At 33.9% G+C, this 18380-nt stretch overlaps 2 protein-coding genes across 4 annotated transcripts; both read right to left on the bottom strand.

The window, feature by feature from the left end:
• Positions 1 to 116: 116 nt before the first annotated feature.
• Positions 117 to 3007, bottom strand: LOC104735949 (uncharacterized). Its single transcript, XM_010455843.3, has 11 exons — positions 2482 to 3007; positions 2065 to 2232; positions 1859 to 1977; positions 1687 to 1761; positions 1458 to 1551; positions 1315 to 1374; positions 1105 to 1170; positions 909 to 1007; positions 770 to 814; positions 548 to 650; positions 117 to 462 (listed from the first exon to the last, which is right to left on the bottom strand). Exons 1-11 carry the CDS (start codon positions 2602 to 2604, stop codon positions 374 to 376), a joined length of 1041 nt encoding a protein of 346 aa, XP_010454145.2. The 5' UTR covers positions 2605 to 3007; the 3' UTR covers positions 117 to 373.
• A 3652-nt stretch (positions 3008 to 6659) lies between these two features.
• On the bottom strand, positions 6660 to 10311 carry LOC147929291 (uncharacterized). 3 transcript variants are annotated; one of them, XM_087480484.1, is made up of 7 exons: positions 9920 to 10311; positions 9779 to 9836; positions 9488 to 9696; positions 9332 to 9379; positions 9075 to 9236; positions 8924 to 8972; positions 6660 to 6792 (listed from the first exon to the last, which is right to left on the bottom strand). In XM_087480484.1, the coding sequence occupies exons 4-7, from the start codon at positions 9339 to 9341 to the stop codon at positions 6732 to 6734; spliced, it is 282 nt and encodes a 93-aa protein (XP_087336610.1). In that variant the 5' UTR covers positions 9342 to 9379; positions 9488 to 9696; positions 9779 to 9836; positions 9920 to 10311; the 3' UTR covers positions 6660 to 6731. The 3 variants fall into 3 exon arrangements, with proteins under 3 accessions (XP_087336610.1, XP_087336608.1, XP_087336609.1); XM_087480482.1 differs by lacking the exon at positions 6660 to 6792 and having other exon boundaries at positions 7602 to 8972; XM_087480483.1 differs by lacking the exon at positions 6660 to 6792 and having other exon boundaries at positions 7602 to 8972; positions 9488 to 9693.
• Between the last annotated feature and the right edge of the window lie 8069 nt (positions 10312 to 18380).

Raw genomic sequence — 18380 nt, 5'->3', positions numbered from 1 at the left:
GGACCTCTTTTAGGAAATAAAACAAAAAGGGTTTCATTGAATTAAGTGGATGAGTCTATCCATTTCGAAGATTACATACAAAAGCACAATCTTCATAAAAGGGCAACAAAATGTTATGGTCTTTAACTCTTTATATTATATAAATTATATATGGGGCAACAAAGCACAATCTTCATTATTCTGAACAACTCAGCGATAATAAAGAGAATCAAACGTTACTTTACTACACAGTCTACACATTAGAAAAAACAGCAGGTTCAAGTTTAGACAAGCAGTAATGAAATTTGGACAACACAGAGTTAACTAGAAAATTCATTTGTAGGACTCGGAATCCCCATATGGAACAGAGAGAAGTGATGAGCCAAAAGAATGTTTAAAGTTTGAGGTTTTGCAGGCTTGACATCTTTTGGATCTCCTCGATGATCAGCTCCTTTTCCTCTTCGAATTGATCATCTTCGGAACCTAAGCAAGATTTCAATTAATGGAATGAGTCTAATTTGGAGGGTAATATTTATAAATACTGCTATCAGGTAAGTTTGAATCATACCTTTACCAGGGGACAAATTGTGAAGAAGTTCGAGTAATTTCTCATGGTTTCTTGCCAAAATGATCTTCACTTCTTGTGGCTTATTAGGGTTCGCAACAAAGATCTGTAAGCGCACAAATGATGCGGTTAGAAGGCTTCAAATTCTGATAATAACTTCTCCTCAGAGACCTATTAACAGTTGTTACCAAATCAACTGCCGATTTTAACAAAGAGATACGTTACCTTAAATATATGGAAGGCTGATATTTGAATATTTTTGCTCGAGTCCTACTCAGTATGAAGATGATTAGTTCATATGCAATTACTTATTTGACAAAGTAACCGCCAAATAGGAAAGATGAGACCATAATAAACGGCTTACCTTCAAAAGTGTCATTATGACTTTCAGATAACGAACTTCTAAGATAAATTTCTTCATTATGTGTGAATTTGGAGTCTCCAAAAGGAAATCTGAGAGAAGCTGCACCAGCCACGAAACTCCCATAGTTAACAACACTATTCAAGAGGTCATATATATACGAATATAGCACCAACATAAGAATTGTAGCGAAGAGAACCTTCAGTGATTGCCTTCTCGTCACATAATTTGAAGATGTCAAAAGTCTTTCATAAACATCAAAGAACTGAAAGAACCATAAATAACCCGTCAGCTAAAGGTAATAGGATCTTCTTAAGTTTTTCGATTCTGTGTTTCATTTAGTTGTAGAATTTATATCAAAGAGATACTTCTCATGTCATCCAAACATGAAAAAGAAGCTGAATCAAACCTCACTGTAATGAGAGGTGAGAAACTCGGAGACAACAGAGTCATGTTTTGTGAGAAGATCCTGCGAGAGAGGTAAGGAAGTAAGGTATATATAGACAAAACTCCGAAACAAGTCCAAGTCAATAATGTAGTTAAAAAAATCACCTTGAATGTTGAAAATGCATCAGAAGCAACATCAAAGTTAGGCAACTCCACAAATTTGAAGAATAATTCAAAGCAGGCAGACTCTAAAATATACCTGAAAAGGCACTACAAGAATTTAACCGCGTGAAAAAAAAAAAGAAAAATCTCGACCATCGCGTGTCAGTGAAATCATTTAAACAGGTTCGTAACCACATTGAAAAGTCAAAGCTAGATATGGGATTAGTCTTACTTAGCAAGACTTGGGAATTTAATGCATTCCCTAAGCATACTTCCACAATGCAGAGCAATCTCCTTGTTGTCATAGCTGCTCATAAACAGTGAATTCTCAGTATTGGCTCATATAAGGTTCGGGGAAAAAATCAGCTAGGTAAAAATAAAAAGAAAATCTCTACAATATTTACCATACAACCAAAGAGTCAAGCAACTCGAAATGATCTTCAACGTACTGCACAAAGCAATAAGTCTCGCCGACTTTTTGCTTCAACAAGATAGACCAGCAATGCAGTAAATCTTTTCTTGCCTACAAACATAACTCAACTCAGCGGGTTCTGTAAACGGATGTTATAAAACAGATAAAAAGGGAAACAAATTGAAAAATCAGACTTACTTCCCATCCCAAAATGTGTAGCTTATGAATAACAAGAGAGATAACATCTTCTTTGCAAAACTCTAATGCTAACTGTACAGCTTGATCAGCAGCATTTGGTTCAGCCTCACCATCTCCAGAAAGCATTCCTCTCAGAGAAGAAAAATTCTTCTCAACTTCTTCCAGAGCCTAAACCAAAAATAAAGATAAGCTAAGCCATACATACACTTCTGCATTCCATACCAATAAGCAAATTAAGATTTCCCAAAATCCCACAAAACCAAAAAATTTCAGATACAAGGAGATGATCAATCAATTACACCAAACCAAAACAGTAGTTAAGGCATAAAAGGTACAAACTTTAAATAGAGAAATGAGGAGTTAAGGCATAAAGGTACAAACTTTAAAATAGAGAATAAAGAGAGAAAGAAGAAGAACCTTCTCGAGGGATTTAACTTCGACGACGGTCTTGGTGTCGAGAGCGGTAAGACTGTCTCTGATGGCCTTAACGACCTCTTGAGGCGTTTTAGGCCTTGAGGGCTTGAAGAAGGAGAAGGACATTGAGATCAGATTCGGATTCCGCCGCGTATTGATTCAGACGGATTCGTGGATCGGCAACTCATTCAATAGAAAAAGGGCAAAACACTCTTCTTCCTAGTTCCTCCTCTTCGCCTCGGTTCAATTCAAGCAGATCGTCAAATCATCATCGTCATAAAGCACATCTCTTTTATTTTTCCTAATTACGATGTGACAAAAAAAAAATTTGACAACTTTTTACCAGTTTACTAACAACTTTTATAGTTCCCAACTTATAAAATTTGTAGTCCACTAATTAGCAAGGATTATAGATAATATATATGTTATCCTCTTGTAATCTTTAGGATCATATTTTAATTCCATTTTGTGGAATTCCTTCTGTTATTGTTTAATAATCCGATCATTAAACCCAAAAAAAAAAACATATAAAGAAAAAAATCTTGTTTTGATAGCACAATATATATATTTTTTTAATGTGTCACCGTATTGGATTAGAACATATAAAACAGTGTTTACCTTGCACTTATATAAACAATTTAAGTAGGATTTTATAGCATGAGTCTAGTTCTGTTTAATATATACATACAACAAATATATACTGTATTTGTTTTAAAATTTTAGTTTAACTTTTTTTTTTTGAACAACCAATTAATTAAATTTTTTTTTTTTATAAAAACTAAAATTTTTATTCATTTCTTAATGGACTGGTCCGAGAAACAATACATCAAAAATTTAGTTACAAAACAAGAAGAACGAAAAACATACCGGAAAAATGAAAAAAACTCAGAACCTGCCAAAACTATGAAGCTCAAAATTTAAAGATATATGTGACCGGAAAGCAAAGAGTCAGAGCACTAGTTCCGGTGGAATCAAGATTCACGGTTTTGCGGCGACATCGAAGGATCAAAAAACAAAAACAGAATTTAATTTAACTTTATAGTAGTATTTATATGGTTAGATTTTTGTTTTAAGATTTTAGTTTAATATATGTATAAAGTATATGTATCACATTAATTAAATTTTGTTATAAGTTTAACATAACATCTCCAAAGTTCAAAGTTCCAAAGATAGGATTTTGCTTCAAAATTAAACAATAATTAAATTCTTAATATTAAATTATATTTCTTAAAATTATATTTTAAATGTAAAATAGAAAATCCAATTCTAAAAAAATAAATTTTACAAATAAAATTAAAATATTATAGCTGTTAAATAATATTATTTTAAAATTTTATAACATATATATTATAATTGTTCATAAAACTTATTTTAATAATATATTTCTTTTATAGCTGTTAAATAATATTATTTCTTTTATTGGTTCGATTGTAGATATCAAATGGACGCAGTAGATATCTTAATCGATTACGATGTCGGCCCAACAAAGCCCAACTAATGTGTCATTTCGATAATACTAGACCTTTTCGCCATCTTTTCTACGAATCATACAGTGATGTGTCACTGTGTGACAACAGCGACTATCTAAGAACAAGTGAACAACGATTTTCATCATTTTATTCTAGTAGATTTTTTTTTGTTTTTGTTCTAACACATTCTAGTAGTTTCTTTTTCAGGAGTTTATAACGTGTTTCTTGTTAATAGCTAGGTTTGGTTCAGTTAAAGAGAATAACGTGTCTGCAGTCTCTAAATTGTTAACGTGTTTCTGATATATATATCTAAATTTTTCATGCAATAAATACAACGATTTGGGTCATTCGTCTTCTGATATTGAATACAAATCGTACGTACACACACGTCGCATGCAATCTTCTTCTTTTTTTTTCGTCTAGATTTATTTTTCCAACAAGAACAAAACCAAAAAAGAAAATGCAATCAATAAGTTCCCTATATATGCTTATGATTTGTCTACCTTAGAGAGCTAAAAAGTGAAACCCTAAAACCCAAACATATGTTTTTATTGCATAGGAGTTAGGGTTTCTGATTTGGAGACACTGTCATATCGATGTGCCCCTTCCCTATCAAACTCTTCATATCCCCAGAAACACCATCATCATATAACTTCCAACTTCACCCCTTCCAAATTCTCCTTATTTCTCTAAGAATATACTCTAATTTTTATATATGCAAATATGCCCCCCAAAGACTAAAGATATCTGAGATCACATTTTCGACAAGGTTAAAGGTTTCACACGGATCTTAATTATCTTATCAATATGTAAATTTTAATAAGGTCTTTTTACGGTAACTAATAGTTGCCTCCTTTTCTTTTGGTGTTTATATATATATTTAAGTATCAGTACCTGAATCCTTCTGGAGAATATTATAATATAGTATAGCAGAAACTAAAAAAAAACTCAAATGCGATAAAAATCGTTATAATTAAGAAACTATAAAACAAATCATCATTATGTTTATTTAGCGATTATTTAGCGTTCCTTCAAACTCTCAAGTTCGAGTCGATGATATTCACATGACATTGTGATTGTCGTTACTAGAGGGACGTAGTAGGATAATCATCAACTTATATATATGAATAAACATCTAAAGAATAGGAGACAAGGTTTATAAGCAAATAAATGAGCCCACAAGCTAAAGCTCAGATGAATATTCTATAACATTGCACAAAAAAAGCAATTATGAGGGATACATGCATAGGGTTATAATCTAATTATTTGCAGCAACAATCCAGCTGATTCTTTTTAAGCAAAATAAAAGAAAAGAAGAAGAAACTACTTGTTAATTAACTGATTATTAGTCGGTGCATCATCTATATATAATTTAAGAGTACTAAGACGTCCGTAATCCTCTCGCTAATCAGGAGCATTATACCTCAATGAGGAATTCAAAGTGGATTTTGTTTTCGGCACACCATGCTATTGTTTGGAAAAAATTGTATGACGAAAAACCTTTCGGATAAGAACCAACACATATTATCTTTCCATCGATAGGCTAATTTTTTTTGACTATGTTCATCTAATTTGGGTACGCTGGTTGTGTTGAGTAATCGATTCCCAGTAAATAACAAAAATTATTGTACGTAAATGTTTGAAGAAGCAATAGTGTGTAGGGTAAATGAATCTAATGTACAAAACTGTACATAATTTGTTTTTAGTAAAAAGAGAATCAGATACCTTTTGAAGAGGACAAAGGGTTCTGGGAAGAGGGAACATGATGGCCTCCATGCCTCACCATTCTCTCATCATCATCTATCTAAGTAAAATAAAAAATAAGAAAATTAGATAGACTCACTGAACCAAATCTCTTGAAAGTCTCTCCATTACAAAAGTGACGCATATAATAATGTCTTGTTGGATTTGCACAATATGACAAAGAGATGACGCATGCATACGCCAGAACGTCTCATTATTGTAGAAACTACTGTTCAACTTTATCTGAACAAACCTATGCTCAAGCGATAACGATGTAGACTATTACGTACGTCGTCTTTGAGCCTCCGCTACGGTTGAGGTATGTTATTATCGGGGCATATATATATATATATATATATATATATATAAAAGCTAGTTTTATGGATTATAACATTTTAAGTATACATATAGTTAAATGATTATTGTAGTTACTAGCTATGCATGCTGAATTTTTTTAACTGATTCAGATCAAATAATGGTGGTCCTAGAGACTTCTTCAGCAACCCAAAAAAAAAACAGTCTAATCGTTTAAATGAACGGATTTCAAAAATGAAGCAATAGTATTGGTCCAGGAATCGAAAGTATAATGCATGCATGTATTAGCCCTTTCAGTGGAATGATTCTTGCGTGGAGAAAACCATAAGGGTCCATCAGATTCTTTCCTCTTCGTCTTATTATTATTTTTAATTTGCAACGTAATCAAATTTCAAAAGTAATTATTTTGATGTTTATAATAAAGAAATACACAGCATAAGAGAGGCACGGGGAATGATTCACATCGAATAATAAATTGCCTCATATGTACCAAACAAACTTGTATGAATAAAAATACTCTTCTTATTGTTTACTGTTGTTGGGTTTGACAAACACAAAACAAATGGGCCTTAATGGACCAGACGAAATTGGCATTAAGGAAAGGAGAAGAAGAATCTGGAAATGATACATGTATATGTATGTTTCATCGATCAAGAAAGTGGAGGTACGTGAAAGACAAGACATCAAGGAGAGTTCTAGAGAAAGAGAAGAAAAGAGGGTTCTTCTTCAAGAAGCTTTCTCCTTATTTGTTGTGTTCTTGTTCTTGTATCCTCTTGTGTACCAAAATCTGTAAACCAAAGAACATCACAAGTTAGTGGTGTGTGTAACCTCTTCATATAGTGGAAGTTGTGGGAGACAATTCCCACCCGAGACGTACGGGTTAGAGGCCGGGAACTCGGTGATCAAATTCTCTTGTGTCATCATGTGTCATGTTCAAGTTTTAGATATGTGAATCTTTAATCGGGTGTGAGGCGATGAGGGACCAAAAGCAACAATTATCCTCACAAGTGGTATCAGAGCACAGGCTCTCTGATTCATAAGATCTAAAGGAGGAGGAAGAAGATGACAGTTAAAGGTTGAAGTCATCTTGTGTGGAGGATAACAGATTCTCAGGTGAAGGTTGAGTCTGTAGCAGAGATCTCAGGTTAGGAGATCAGAAAGATCCTCTAATGACACGACACAAGAGAGTTGCATCAAGGGAGAGTTATGGTTATGGTTCAGGTCCAAGTATGCCAGCATAAAAAAAAAAAAAAAAAAAAAAAGTTGGAGACTAGTGCAGAAGACACAAGATCTTGAAGGCGTTCTTGATCTGTGAAGACTAAATCAACGGTGAGTTGGTTTAAGGTGGAGTTTCTCTGCAGTAAGTTCGATTCAAGTTTAAGAAAGCATGGGTTAAGGTGACTAACTCAAGGCTGTGGAAAGAGGAATCGAATAATCATCCAAAAGGCTCAAGTCGGCGCTGCCATCACAAGGTATTTGTGATGTTCTTTACTGAAGTTTCAGGATACTCAAGGCTGCTTAAGTTGAAGGAATCTTAGCTTGGAAGAACACAAGGAGATAGACTGAGTTTAACAATGGAGAAGTCAAGATTTTTTTGCTGTGAATCAGATTGTATCTTGCTTGTCTGGTTGTTGAAAGTCAGTAAGTTTGGTGTTCAAGAAGGATGTTGAAGATTCAAGGAAAAAAATCAGAGCAGATGAGTATGAGGCTAGAAACTGCTTGAGGCAAAGCAGGTCGATAACTCTGAAAGAATTCAGTAAGGTTTGAGAGGTGTTGGGTGAAGAGTTTTAGTCTCAGGTTTAATGGAGGTCAATGCATGGCTGCATTGACAGAAGGAAAGGTTATACTTGTTTTCCTTTGGCATCACAAGAAGAGAATTGAGGGCTGGTTGTGAAGCAGGCATTGATGTGTTAGTGGATTCCCAAATACTAAGGAAAAGTATTGTGTAGAATGGTGTTTTACAGCGGTAAAAGGGTTGTCACAAGTGTGGTGTGACAGGAAGTTGCTGTAAAAGGGAAGTCTTTGGTGTTATGGTTTAGCAAATTGATAAGAGATTGATATTGAGTTTCCTAGTGGAGAAACCTGCTAGTAAAAGAGGATATTTAAGCACAAGAGCTGAATGAAGGTTGTATCAAAAGTCTTCCAAATGGGATCAGTTTGGAGGCGGGTTCCATCAGTGATGATGATGGCGGTACAAGATGGATTCAGGCTATGGTTGTTGAAACAAAGGCAGTAAGCTCAATCTCAGTTTTGCTAAATGTGGTGGTTACAGCAAGGAAGTGTGGCAAAGGCTGTAAGCTGGTGATGAGTGTAAGACAAGTTCAAAGGAGGCAGCAATGGTTTTGAATTTGTGAGTGTGCACTGATGCAGAATAGTTTGAGCAAAGGATGAGCAAAGAAATTTGTGTCGAAAGTCTTCCTAGCTAGGTGGAGTTAGGCGGCGTGTTCTGTTGATAACAACAGCGGTACAAAGTGATGCTCAAATCAAAGGTGCTCAAACAGATGAAGAGTAAGTCAAAGACTGTTTCAAGGAAATGAAGCATGAGTGACTTAAGAGTTATTTCTGCAGTTGATTCAACAGGAAGTTTACTTGTCAGCAAGGTTCTGTTTAAACAAGATGTTTGGATCAAGGTTTGTGTCGAAAGTCTATCTAGCAAGATGGTAGCTTGATGGCGGGTTCTGTTAGGCTTAACAGCGGTACAAAGAAACGTCCAAGGCATAAGAGTTTAAACAGAAAGGTGTTGGAATCATGGATTGTCTTAAGGGCTGAGGCAAGTATGATTCAAGTTTCTGGCAAGTGGTTTACTAAGGGGTTGAATCTAAGATCAGGGCACATGTGACATAAAGGAAATCAAAACAAGGTTCCACAGCAAGTCACGGTTCCAAGAAATCCAAGGGAATGGAGAAAAGAAAAGGTACCTGTGAGTAATCAGAAGTCGCAAGGTGTAGACTCTGATTGTAGGTGGAGCTGTTTTGAAGAAAGAAAAAACCAAGTTAAGGTTTCATGGTGTCTTACAGAATTAAAAAAATCCAGAGACAAAAGAAAATGATTCAAGGTACAATTGTTTACCTGGAGTCATTGGAACAGCAAAAAGGACGAAACAGATCGTCGGAGTTGCTGCAAAGGAAGGAAAATGCAGAAGTGTGAGGAAGGGAAACAAGCCTGCTATGATCTCCTCAATGTCGTCTGAAGGAAGATACAGCTCCAGGTAACCCCAATCGACATTATACGCTGACAGGAAGAAGAACAGAGAAACAAGTCAGCTTTGGGAAATTAAAATTAAAACTATGTCGATAAAAGGAGATTAGGAGGGTTAAGGGAGTTACCTGTAGGCATCTGGTATTACTGTGAAGAGACTTAGATTCCAGGTGGAGCTGTTGGTTAAGATTCAAGGAACAACAATTTAGTTCTTCATTGTTAGTTCTTGAATTTGAAAGTATGAGCCAAGAAAAGGTGACCGATAATAAGAGGAGTTTGGTTACTTGTGGAGACTGGAGAATCAGTTGTCGAGAGTTGGAGACTGATTCCAAGTGGAGTTTCTGAGATGAAAATTCAGAAAATCCAAGTAAGGATTTTGGTGGCTCAAAGGGGGAAAACTCCAGCAGCTAGAGAGGAAGATGATTCATGGTTAGGAGATTACTTGAAGTCATCAAGGAGAAAGAAGAACATGGGATGTTCAACACTAGAGCTGCTGTGAGAGTAGACATGAAACTGAAGTTAGAGTTTCATGAGTCTTTTGGAAATCGGAAGAGACAGGGCTGTGAAGGAGTTACCTGGAAAAGGTTGTGGAGCCATGATGGAGAGTAATTGGTTCCAGGTGGAGCTCATCACCTAAAATGGATTCAAAATGGCAATTCTCAGAAGATCCTAATCACTAAGTGTCAGGAAGAGACAAGAGAGAGATTAGAGGGTACCTGAGCTGGACGGTGACGGCGATGGCGTGATTCGCGGGTGAAAACGGAACAGCTCGGGAGAAGAGGCATGGATAAGAGACAAAGTTGATGTCTCGGGTTCTACAAATTAAATCACCAAAGAGGAAAGAGAAGAGCTCCACCGGTAGTGATCGCAGCTGAAGGAGATTGCCAGCGAGAATGGTGGTGATACATGGTTCATCGAACCAAAGTTGAGATATGGAGATAATGTCTCTTGATTCACCGGAATTGGGAGCCGCCGTGAAACATGTGGAGACTGAAGCTTGGCTTCGCCGGAAAACATGCAGGGATGACCGGAATTAGCCTCCAATTCCGCTATACCATGGGGAAGTAAGAAGCTACATCTTCTCCATGTCGAGAACGAGAGGGCTCGGTGAAAGAAAAAAAAAAAACTGGTTGCCACCGGAGAAGAGATGCTGACCGGATAAGGAGGCGGAGATGGCCGGAGTTCGCCGGAGGAGGTGGCCATCTGGTGACATTAGACTTCACGAACAGAGGAAGAGAAGAGGTTGGTTTTTCAGATGTCGTTGTTGTCGATGAGTGTTTGTTTTGTCAAAAGGTGGAGATTGTTGTTGGGTTTGACAAACACAAAACAAATGGGCCTTAATGGGCCAGACGAAATTGGCATTAAGGAAAGGAGAAGAAGAATCTGGAAATGATACATGTATATGTATGTTTCATCGATCAAGAAAGTGGAGGTAGGTGAAAGACAAGACATCAAGGAGAGTTCTAGAGAAAGAGAAGAAAAGAGGGTTCTTCTTCAAGAAGCTTTCTCCTTATTTGTTGTGTTCTTGTTCTTGTATCCTCTTGTGTACCAAAATCTGTAAACCAAAGAACATCACAAGTTAGTGGTGTGTGTAACCTCTTCATATAGTGGAAGTTGTGGGAGACAATTCCCACCCGAGACGTACGGGTTAGAGGCCGGGAACTCGGTGATCAAATTCTCTTGTGTCATCATGTGTCATGTTCAAGTTTTAGATATGTGAATCTTTAATCGGGTGTGAGGCGATGAGGGACCAAAAGCAACAATTATCCTCACATTTACATTAATATAGTGATGACAAACACTATCGAGATTGATTCTGGATTTGGTTTTTTGGGCTCGAGGCACATCTTATTCTTATACGTATCGTCTCCTTTCTCCACATGCCCTTCTCTTTTACTTTTCTTTCATTTTCTTTGAAGATTAATGTAATAAAAAGAGGTTCACCCCCAAGAATGTTTCTAATTTAATTGGTAGCTTAGCTTGCTGCAAAAAAGCATAGTATTATTTGAAAACCTAATATTGCTATAAACGAAGCATTCAGTCGTAGATTCTTCAAAGTTTGATCCTATGTATCTAGCGTTCCATCGTAGATTAGTTTTCGAAAATAAAATTATCCGAATTGGTAATGATTCCCGACTGAAGAGAAATAAGTTATTTGGTCACAATATAAATATTTATTACAGAAAGAAACCATAAATATGTATAAGCAAAAAAAGGATAATGAGAAAGATTATTGGGAACACAACATGAGATAGTGATGAATTAACATATGGTGTGTGTGTGTGTGAAGAGAGTGGGCCTCTTTAGTTAATTATTTTTGGATATAAGCTTGTGTGCGCATGATACAGTAGCACTCAATTTATCCTCATTAGTCTCATTTTCCCCTACTCCCATTCAATTTTATGCGCCATCTACTAAAAAGATTTAAACTAGAGAACTGATAGCAAACGTTAATGTTTTTTATCAAAAATCTCAGACTACAATAGATGTTTAAAATTTTTATTCTAAGTCTTTGGCATATATCTAATTTGACGGTTTGAACCTTGTTTATTTTAGTAACTTGGTAATGTTTGTTCTTATCTTTGTAAGCAAAACTATGTTACACTTTATATACATTGTACGTAGATGACTGAGTACATATTTTTCTGTACTATTTTTAATTCATTAACAATCATGCTAAACCATCGGAAGTTACTTATGAATATAATAGAGTATAATTTTAAATATTTTTTCTAGGGGTGGACATTTAAACCGAACCGAATCAAACTAAACCAAACCAAACCAACCGAACTCAAACTAACCCAAACCAAACCCAATCCTACACTCCAACCATTCGGTTATGTTTTTTCTCAATCCAAATGGTTTGGTTCGGTTTAACCCAATGTGTTTATGAAATTAATTAATAATATTATTAAAATTATAAATACGTGATCTTACCTATGACCATTTGCATTTGGTTTCTAATTTACTTTATTTTAAATTTTTTAATAAAATTAACTAAATATAAATATAGATTTAATTATGTTTAATATTAGGTATTTAATTTTAATTTTCTAGCTTTTCTAATTTATTTGATTAATTAACTATTATAAAACCATAATCAATTTTATTTTGTTACATTAATTAATTTTTTAAACTTAACTGAAATTGGACCAAACCAAACCAAACCAAACCAATATAAACCACCCAAAATAGTTGCGGTTGAGTTTGATTAGAGTTTTACCAAAATCGAATAAACTGAACCGAATCAAGCCCAAACTGAAACCGAATCCGAACTTAAACCGAAATGCCCACCTCAGTCCAAATTGGACTGAAGCCCCACTTCAAAAATGATCATCCTTTTACCCTGTTTTCTTTTTTCAGTTTGGTAAAGTAACATCAGATTAAGAAAGCACAAGAGGAAACACAAGAGGAAAAAAGAGACCTTATGATTTGATGTGACTTAACTCCACCTTGAACAACGTTCGAACTGAAATCTTGGCCGGTGTCCTTAAGTATGATCCCTTTTATAAAACTAATCCGTAATTTAACGTCCATATACAAACCAATTCACTTTGTTTTCCCTTTTGGCTACTGCATAACTTTCAGAAATTCGAAATGAATTTTTACAAAATCTTTGTGGTCTGAAATATAAAGAAACATAAACATTTGGTACACATATTATTTTCATCAAACACTATCTACGTTTCCAAAAAAAACATAAAGAAATATACACTACAGAAAGAAACAAACGTACCAAACATAAGCGTAGTTGTCACCTAGAGGAGTGACTTAAGTAGGGCCATCATGTTCACGTGTCACTGTCTTAAGAAATCAGACTTGTTAGTTTGTGGGGCATAACTTACCTCTTTTGCCCTCGATTTAGGGCGCACTTCTAATGATGCTGTAAGATTCTCACACTTTTGTGGGGTGCTTGTCCACGTCGTCGGTTCCATCCAAATGTCTGGCTCCACAACATATGCATTCAGAAGAGGACTCGTATGACGTATCTATGGGGATGCAGGATGCTAACTTTCGAATCTTTGGCCTTTTTGTGGTGAAAACAAAAGTATTACTCCACTAGACAACATAAAAAAAATAGAGTGGGAAGGTTAAACAAAGCTATGAAAAAAATGACAGAAAGCTATAAAAATTTTGATTAGATAGATCTCCGACTTGCATGTAAGTTATTTCCGAATTAAATAGTGGTAATCTTTTCTTTTTTTGTACATCAAAATAGTTGGATACTAGTGATTGAATGGTTCATTCAGAATACCCTTTTTTGGCAGGCTTATCCATAAACGTTTTTAGTGAGAACTGTTTTTTTATTTTTTTTTAATGGGAGATAAGTTTACGTTTCGGTTTTGTCCAAAAAAAAAAAAGTTTAAGTTTCGGCATGTGATCGTTTATTTCTCTTCAAAAAAAGGTTGTAAACCATCTCCGACTTGATTTATAGCATATAATTGCCACACACACAAAAAAAGTTGTCTATTTAGGATTATTTATTTTATGGTTATTAAATATGTCTAAGGTCGACGGTTTGACTTTCGATCTAGTTACAATAAGGAGGCAGCAAGCAGATCGTACTTTGAACCACTGAGACTGAGTAAAGCGAGTAGAAAGTGTACTTTGAAACTTGAATAGAGAAAAAAACAGTAAAGGAGATGATAAGTAAGGCACGCGGCTTTAAAACAGGAGAAGATAGATTTTGTGGAGAATTTTGCACACACACAAAAAAAAATGGATTTTGTGGAGAATTGCTTTTTTGGCGTCGCAGACATTTTTTAAAAGAGAAATCGTAGACTTTCTTTTTTATATGTATATGTAATGTGTATGTAGGTTTAATTGAGTCACGTGGTACACAACTATGTAATGGATATGCCTGGTTTTGATCTTTTTTATTCGAGATATATGTATATGATACAATGTATTCGAAGTTTAACTCCCATTGCTCCAAGGACTTTCACTAGCTCAATTTTTCAAAAGCTAACATGATGTTTTAACCCAAATCAACCACAAACCTTCGATGCTAAAATAAAGGAACAAGTATATTATCAGTGATTCAGTTCTTTTTTTTAACTAATTTTAGTCTCTTGTCGAACTATTATGCACGTAAAAGTGTAGATCTTTAAGCTTAAATCTAACAACCAAAACCTCAGATCAATATCATAGAAATGAGGTTTTGCATATTGAACAAGTATAGATTTAACATAAAGGGTAAGTTTTAATATAATTGGTTTTTTTTACAAACCAGTTGGTCTTTGTTCGCAAGTAATTTTTGGACAATCCTAGAAGCTTAGTAATGAATTATTCCAAATAAAATGACATCATGAAGATGAGTTAGGCACGCTTGGAGTGATCCACTATATCTATGGTTCCATCACTTCCATGTTACATAACTAATTGGGAGTTTGGGACGAGTGGTGAAAGTGATATATCTAATCTTATGGAATGCAACTTTTGTTTATTGTGTAACTAAGATATGGGTGTGGAATATTCTCCTTTTGGGTATATGAAATTGTAAACTATATAATTAATTGATTGATTAACAAATAAGGATGTGTGGGTGTTGGAGTGATGGAAGAGACAAGTGAGAGAGAAGATTGGTGGGTGCGCGTGCAGCTCTCTATTTGTGGGATTGTGGTCATAATGCTTACTGCTCTCCTACCAGTAAACCTTTCCTCTTTTTTTTTTTGTGTCTTTTTATATTTATCCATTTTGATGAAATCTTAACCGTGTACATATGTTTTATTTGAAAATACATTCTTACTCCAATCCAATTTTAAAATAGTTAGGTTGTAGTTTGTCACTTTTGTACTTTAGATTAGTCCACACCTCACTATGTTGGTTTCTTTATCTTTGCTTTGGTTTGATCAGTTTGAATGAAAGTTGGCTCTAACCCAAAGTATATTTCGTATGTTTTTTATTTAGACTAATTTGGATCAATTTAGATAGAGGCTTCACAAATCTGAATCAATCGTTCATTAGTTTTAGGTTTTACTATAGTTGTGGTTTATACCTGTTGGTTAATTTCAGAAATATACTATCTTAAATTAAAAGCTAAGAATACTATCTATAGTAATGAGGAATAATTTTAAGCATTAGATCAATCAATTACTTTTCCTTTTTAGTATCTAAAGTTATTGACAGACTATCTGGTCCCAACCCCTTTTCACCTATGAACTTGTATATTGGTGACTATCTAATAATCGTCATAATTTAGTCTAAAATAAATAAATGGAAACATTGATTATAATAATTTAGTCTAGTAAATTAAATGAAAGCATTGATCAACAGATTATCGTCCGCACAATCAATTGATTCATGCCTTAATTATTAACGACTAGCTTTAACAGAATATATTTCCTAAGGAGACGAAAGATTTGTCTATTTGATTAACTTCAAATAAATCTCTTTTTTTGTATGTGCAACTACTAGTTTATAAATATAGAAATTTCCAAATAATGATTGTAAATTTTCTTAAATAGTATACGGAACATACGAAAAAAAATATTGATGTGTAGTTGATAGAACAAACACACACAAAGAAACATCGAATGAATGGTTACCATGAAACACATTTAAACCAGAAAGATTAGTCATGTTGATTTTGACCTTAAGACATTTTAATTTGATGATCTACAATGTTCTTCTTCTTCTTTTTTTTTTATCATTCTTTCATATTTTGGGGGAAAAAAACAATTTGTAAATGATGACTTATTAAATGGTTGCTACAATTATCATGTGCTAAATGCAGCAAACACAACTGAGTTCATCATTGAGAAAACAAATTCTCCTTTAATTTCATGGAGATAGATGTTGCAACTTTACAAAAATAACAAAAATCAATGTTGTGTATTTCTATAGTATCATAAGATATATTTTCCAAATCCACTTCTGTATATAATTTTTAGTATTTAATCGTAATTACAACATATTAAACATAAAAATTATATGCATGAAAATTAGGTATACGCATTTCAGGGACAGTTAGCATTCGGTAAGGATCAAATATGAGTCATTCTGAGGTATTTAAAACTACGTAGTTCGTCCTATATTTTAAAAAGTGTGTCATTTTTAAATATTTTTACACAAATTACTATGTAAATTTCTACTCTGTCATTTATAAGTGCATTAAACTTTTCTTTTAGTAAACTAAAAAACTAGGAATAAAATAGAGATTCTGTTTAAAATTTTGCAAGAAAACATAAATGAATATTTTTTGAAACAAAAAGTTAAAATTTAATATGGAACGGAATGAATATTACTCTATTTTACAATAAAAATTAGATAGTTTGACATTAAATAGGATAAAATATTGTTAAATACCTTGAGTATTGTTTGGATTCGGCTTAGAATAATTTAGGTAATTCAGAAAATTTTAGAAAATGTCTTAGGATTGTTTGACATTTGTTTTCATATCAACAGAGTCAACAAAAAGTTTTTTTTTTTTGGGCAAACGTCAACAAAGAGCAAGCTGCTAGATTTGGAGGTGTTCCTCACAAGTCACAAGCACACAAAATACACACAATTAAGTCTACTAAAGCATGTAATTTTGATGAAATGGAGCCGGAGGCAGTAATATTTGCTTGTAATATACACACATATGTAATAGTATTTTTTTAGCAATATATAATTCATGTAATAAAATGGATAATGATAATGCCGGAATAGAGAGTTAGACATAACATTGCATGGAGAATAGAAATGATGTTGAAAGGGCACTTTTGGTATCACGTAACGAAGCATTCATTTCATTCAGTCCTAATTAAAATTGAAAAGAAAAATAAAAATAATTATCAAGTTGCCACGCCTGATCGTCTTTTATTTGGTAATTTTCCGTTCGATATTTTTTTTAACTAGCGATTTAACTAGTATTAAACTATACATCATATGTGAATCTCTTTTTTTTTTTGGCACGTAGCCACGTACCAGTACAAGTTGTTAAATAAACAAACATACGTTAGAAAATCCCAATCTCATGTACACATACATTAATTATTGTATTACTTAAGAGTTGATTGGTTTAGCCGTCATCGTCGACAAATGTTAAAAAAAGTATTATTACACTTACACCTTCGTAATTTAAACTACTTTAGCTCTTAATCAATCAACACATGGTTCATGGTTGGCGTCAGCATACAGGTTATAAAAGTTACGTATATACTACTTGTAAAAAGAAGGAGACGTGCAACACACAAGTATGTGTTGAAGTAAAAAGGATAATATATATTTATATAATTGCAATGATATTTTTGTGAGTCTAAAACTCCATAGATTTACTGGATCTGGTTGAATAAGCTGACTTTAAGCATAATCTTACTTGATCTTGATTTCTTAACAAGACTGTACAGTATGACGACAAAAACACCAAGAGTGTAGATTTAGTTTTATTTTTTTATTACGATTTAGATTATTAACTAGATGGCGTATGGTATGGTTAAATCAATGTAATGTGTCATGCTGCAGTTATCAGGGTTGCCATTTGTACGTAGTGCGACAATCCGAGAATCAAGTGTAATATTAATATATGTATAAATATATTATCCGAAAAATTGAAAACCACTTAAGAGAAAAACAAAATAAATTTAAAATTTTAACATAATATTATCCTACAATATGATAAGAATTTCATTCAAATCGCATTTGAACCTACACCATATTTCGATTATTATCCATCCTTAATCAAAACTCCAAAAAACAGAAAATTCAAATAGAAGGTAACCGAAATCTATATGTTCAAGACATCTATATGTTCAAGACAAGAAGTGTGGTAAGGGTGGACTAGCTAGCGACTATTGATAAATTAATTACTAGTCCGTCTTGATTTCAAATTATCCCTCAAACTATAGCGCTATATCCATTTTCTCTTTTGATGTCACTAAGTTATGTACTTATGTATATGATTATAATATGTTGACTGTTGTACATGTTTTAACTTTCTTTCTTTTTTAATAAGTTTTAGTAGTCTCGATCCCTTTCTGAATATGACCAAACTAGTTGTGGTCAAATGAATTGAGGGGTAAATGGTGAATGATTCTTATTAAGGCAACAAAATAGAGTCTACTTATGATTCAAACTTTAATAAGGTCTCTCTAAAGTTAGCCCCCAACAAAATCATCTTCAAATTAGCACACGATTTATCATTTCTCTTTCCAACAAAAAAAGGGTTTCTGCTACAACCAATTATTCATTCTT

Source organism: Camelina sativa, chromosome 13 (genome assembly GCF_030686135.1).
Source record: "Camelina sativa cultivar CO46 ecotype springtype chromosome 13, ASM3068613v1".
Classification (NCBI taxonomy): Eukaryota; Viridiplantae; Streptophyta; class Magnoliopsida; order Brassicales; family Brassicaceae; genus Camelina; species Camelina sativa.
Note: the sequence above shows the minus strand (reverse complement) of the source record. Positions and strands in the feature narration are given on the sequence as shown.

Bases quoted from the DNA above. Each gene is read 5' to 3' on its own strand.
- LOC104735949 (XM_010455843.3), bottom strand. From the start codon at position 2,604: ATGTCCTTCTCCTTCTTCAAGCCCTCAAGGCCTAAAACGCCTCAAGAG. The intron at 1,762-1,858 runs GTAAATATTGTA...GTTTATGAGCAG, and splicing joins CTTGACTCTTTGGTTGTATG to CTATGACAACAAGGAGATTG. The intron at 1,552-1,686 runs GTAAGACTAATC...GTGCCTTTTCAG, and splicing joins AAATTCCCAAGTCTTGCTAA to GTATATTTTAGAGTCTGCCT.
- LOC147929291 (XM_087480482.1), bottom strand. The intron at 8,973-9,074 runs GTAAACAATTGT...TCTTCAAAACAG, and splicing joins TGCTGTTCCAATGACTCCAG to CTCCACCTACAATCAGAGTC.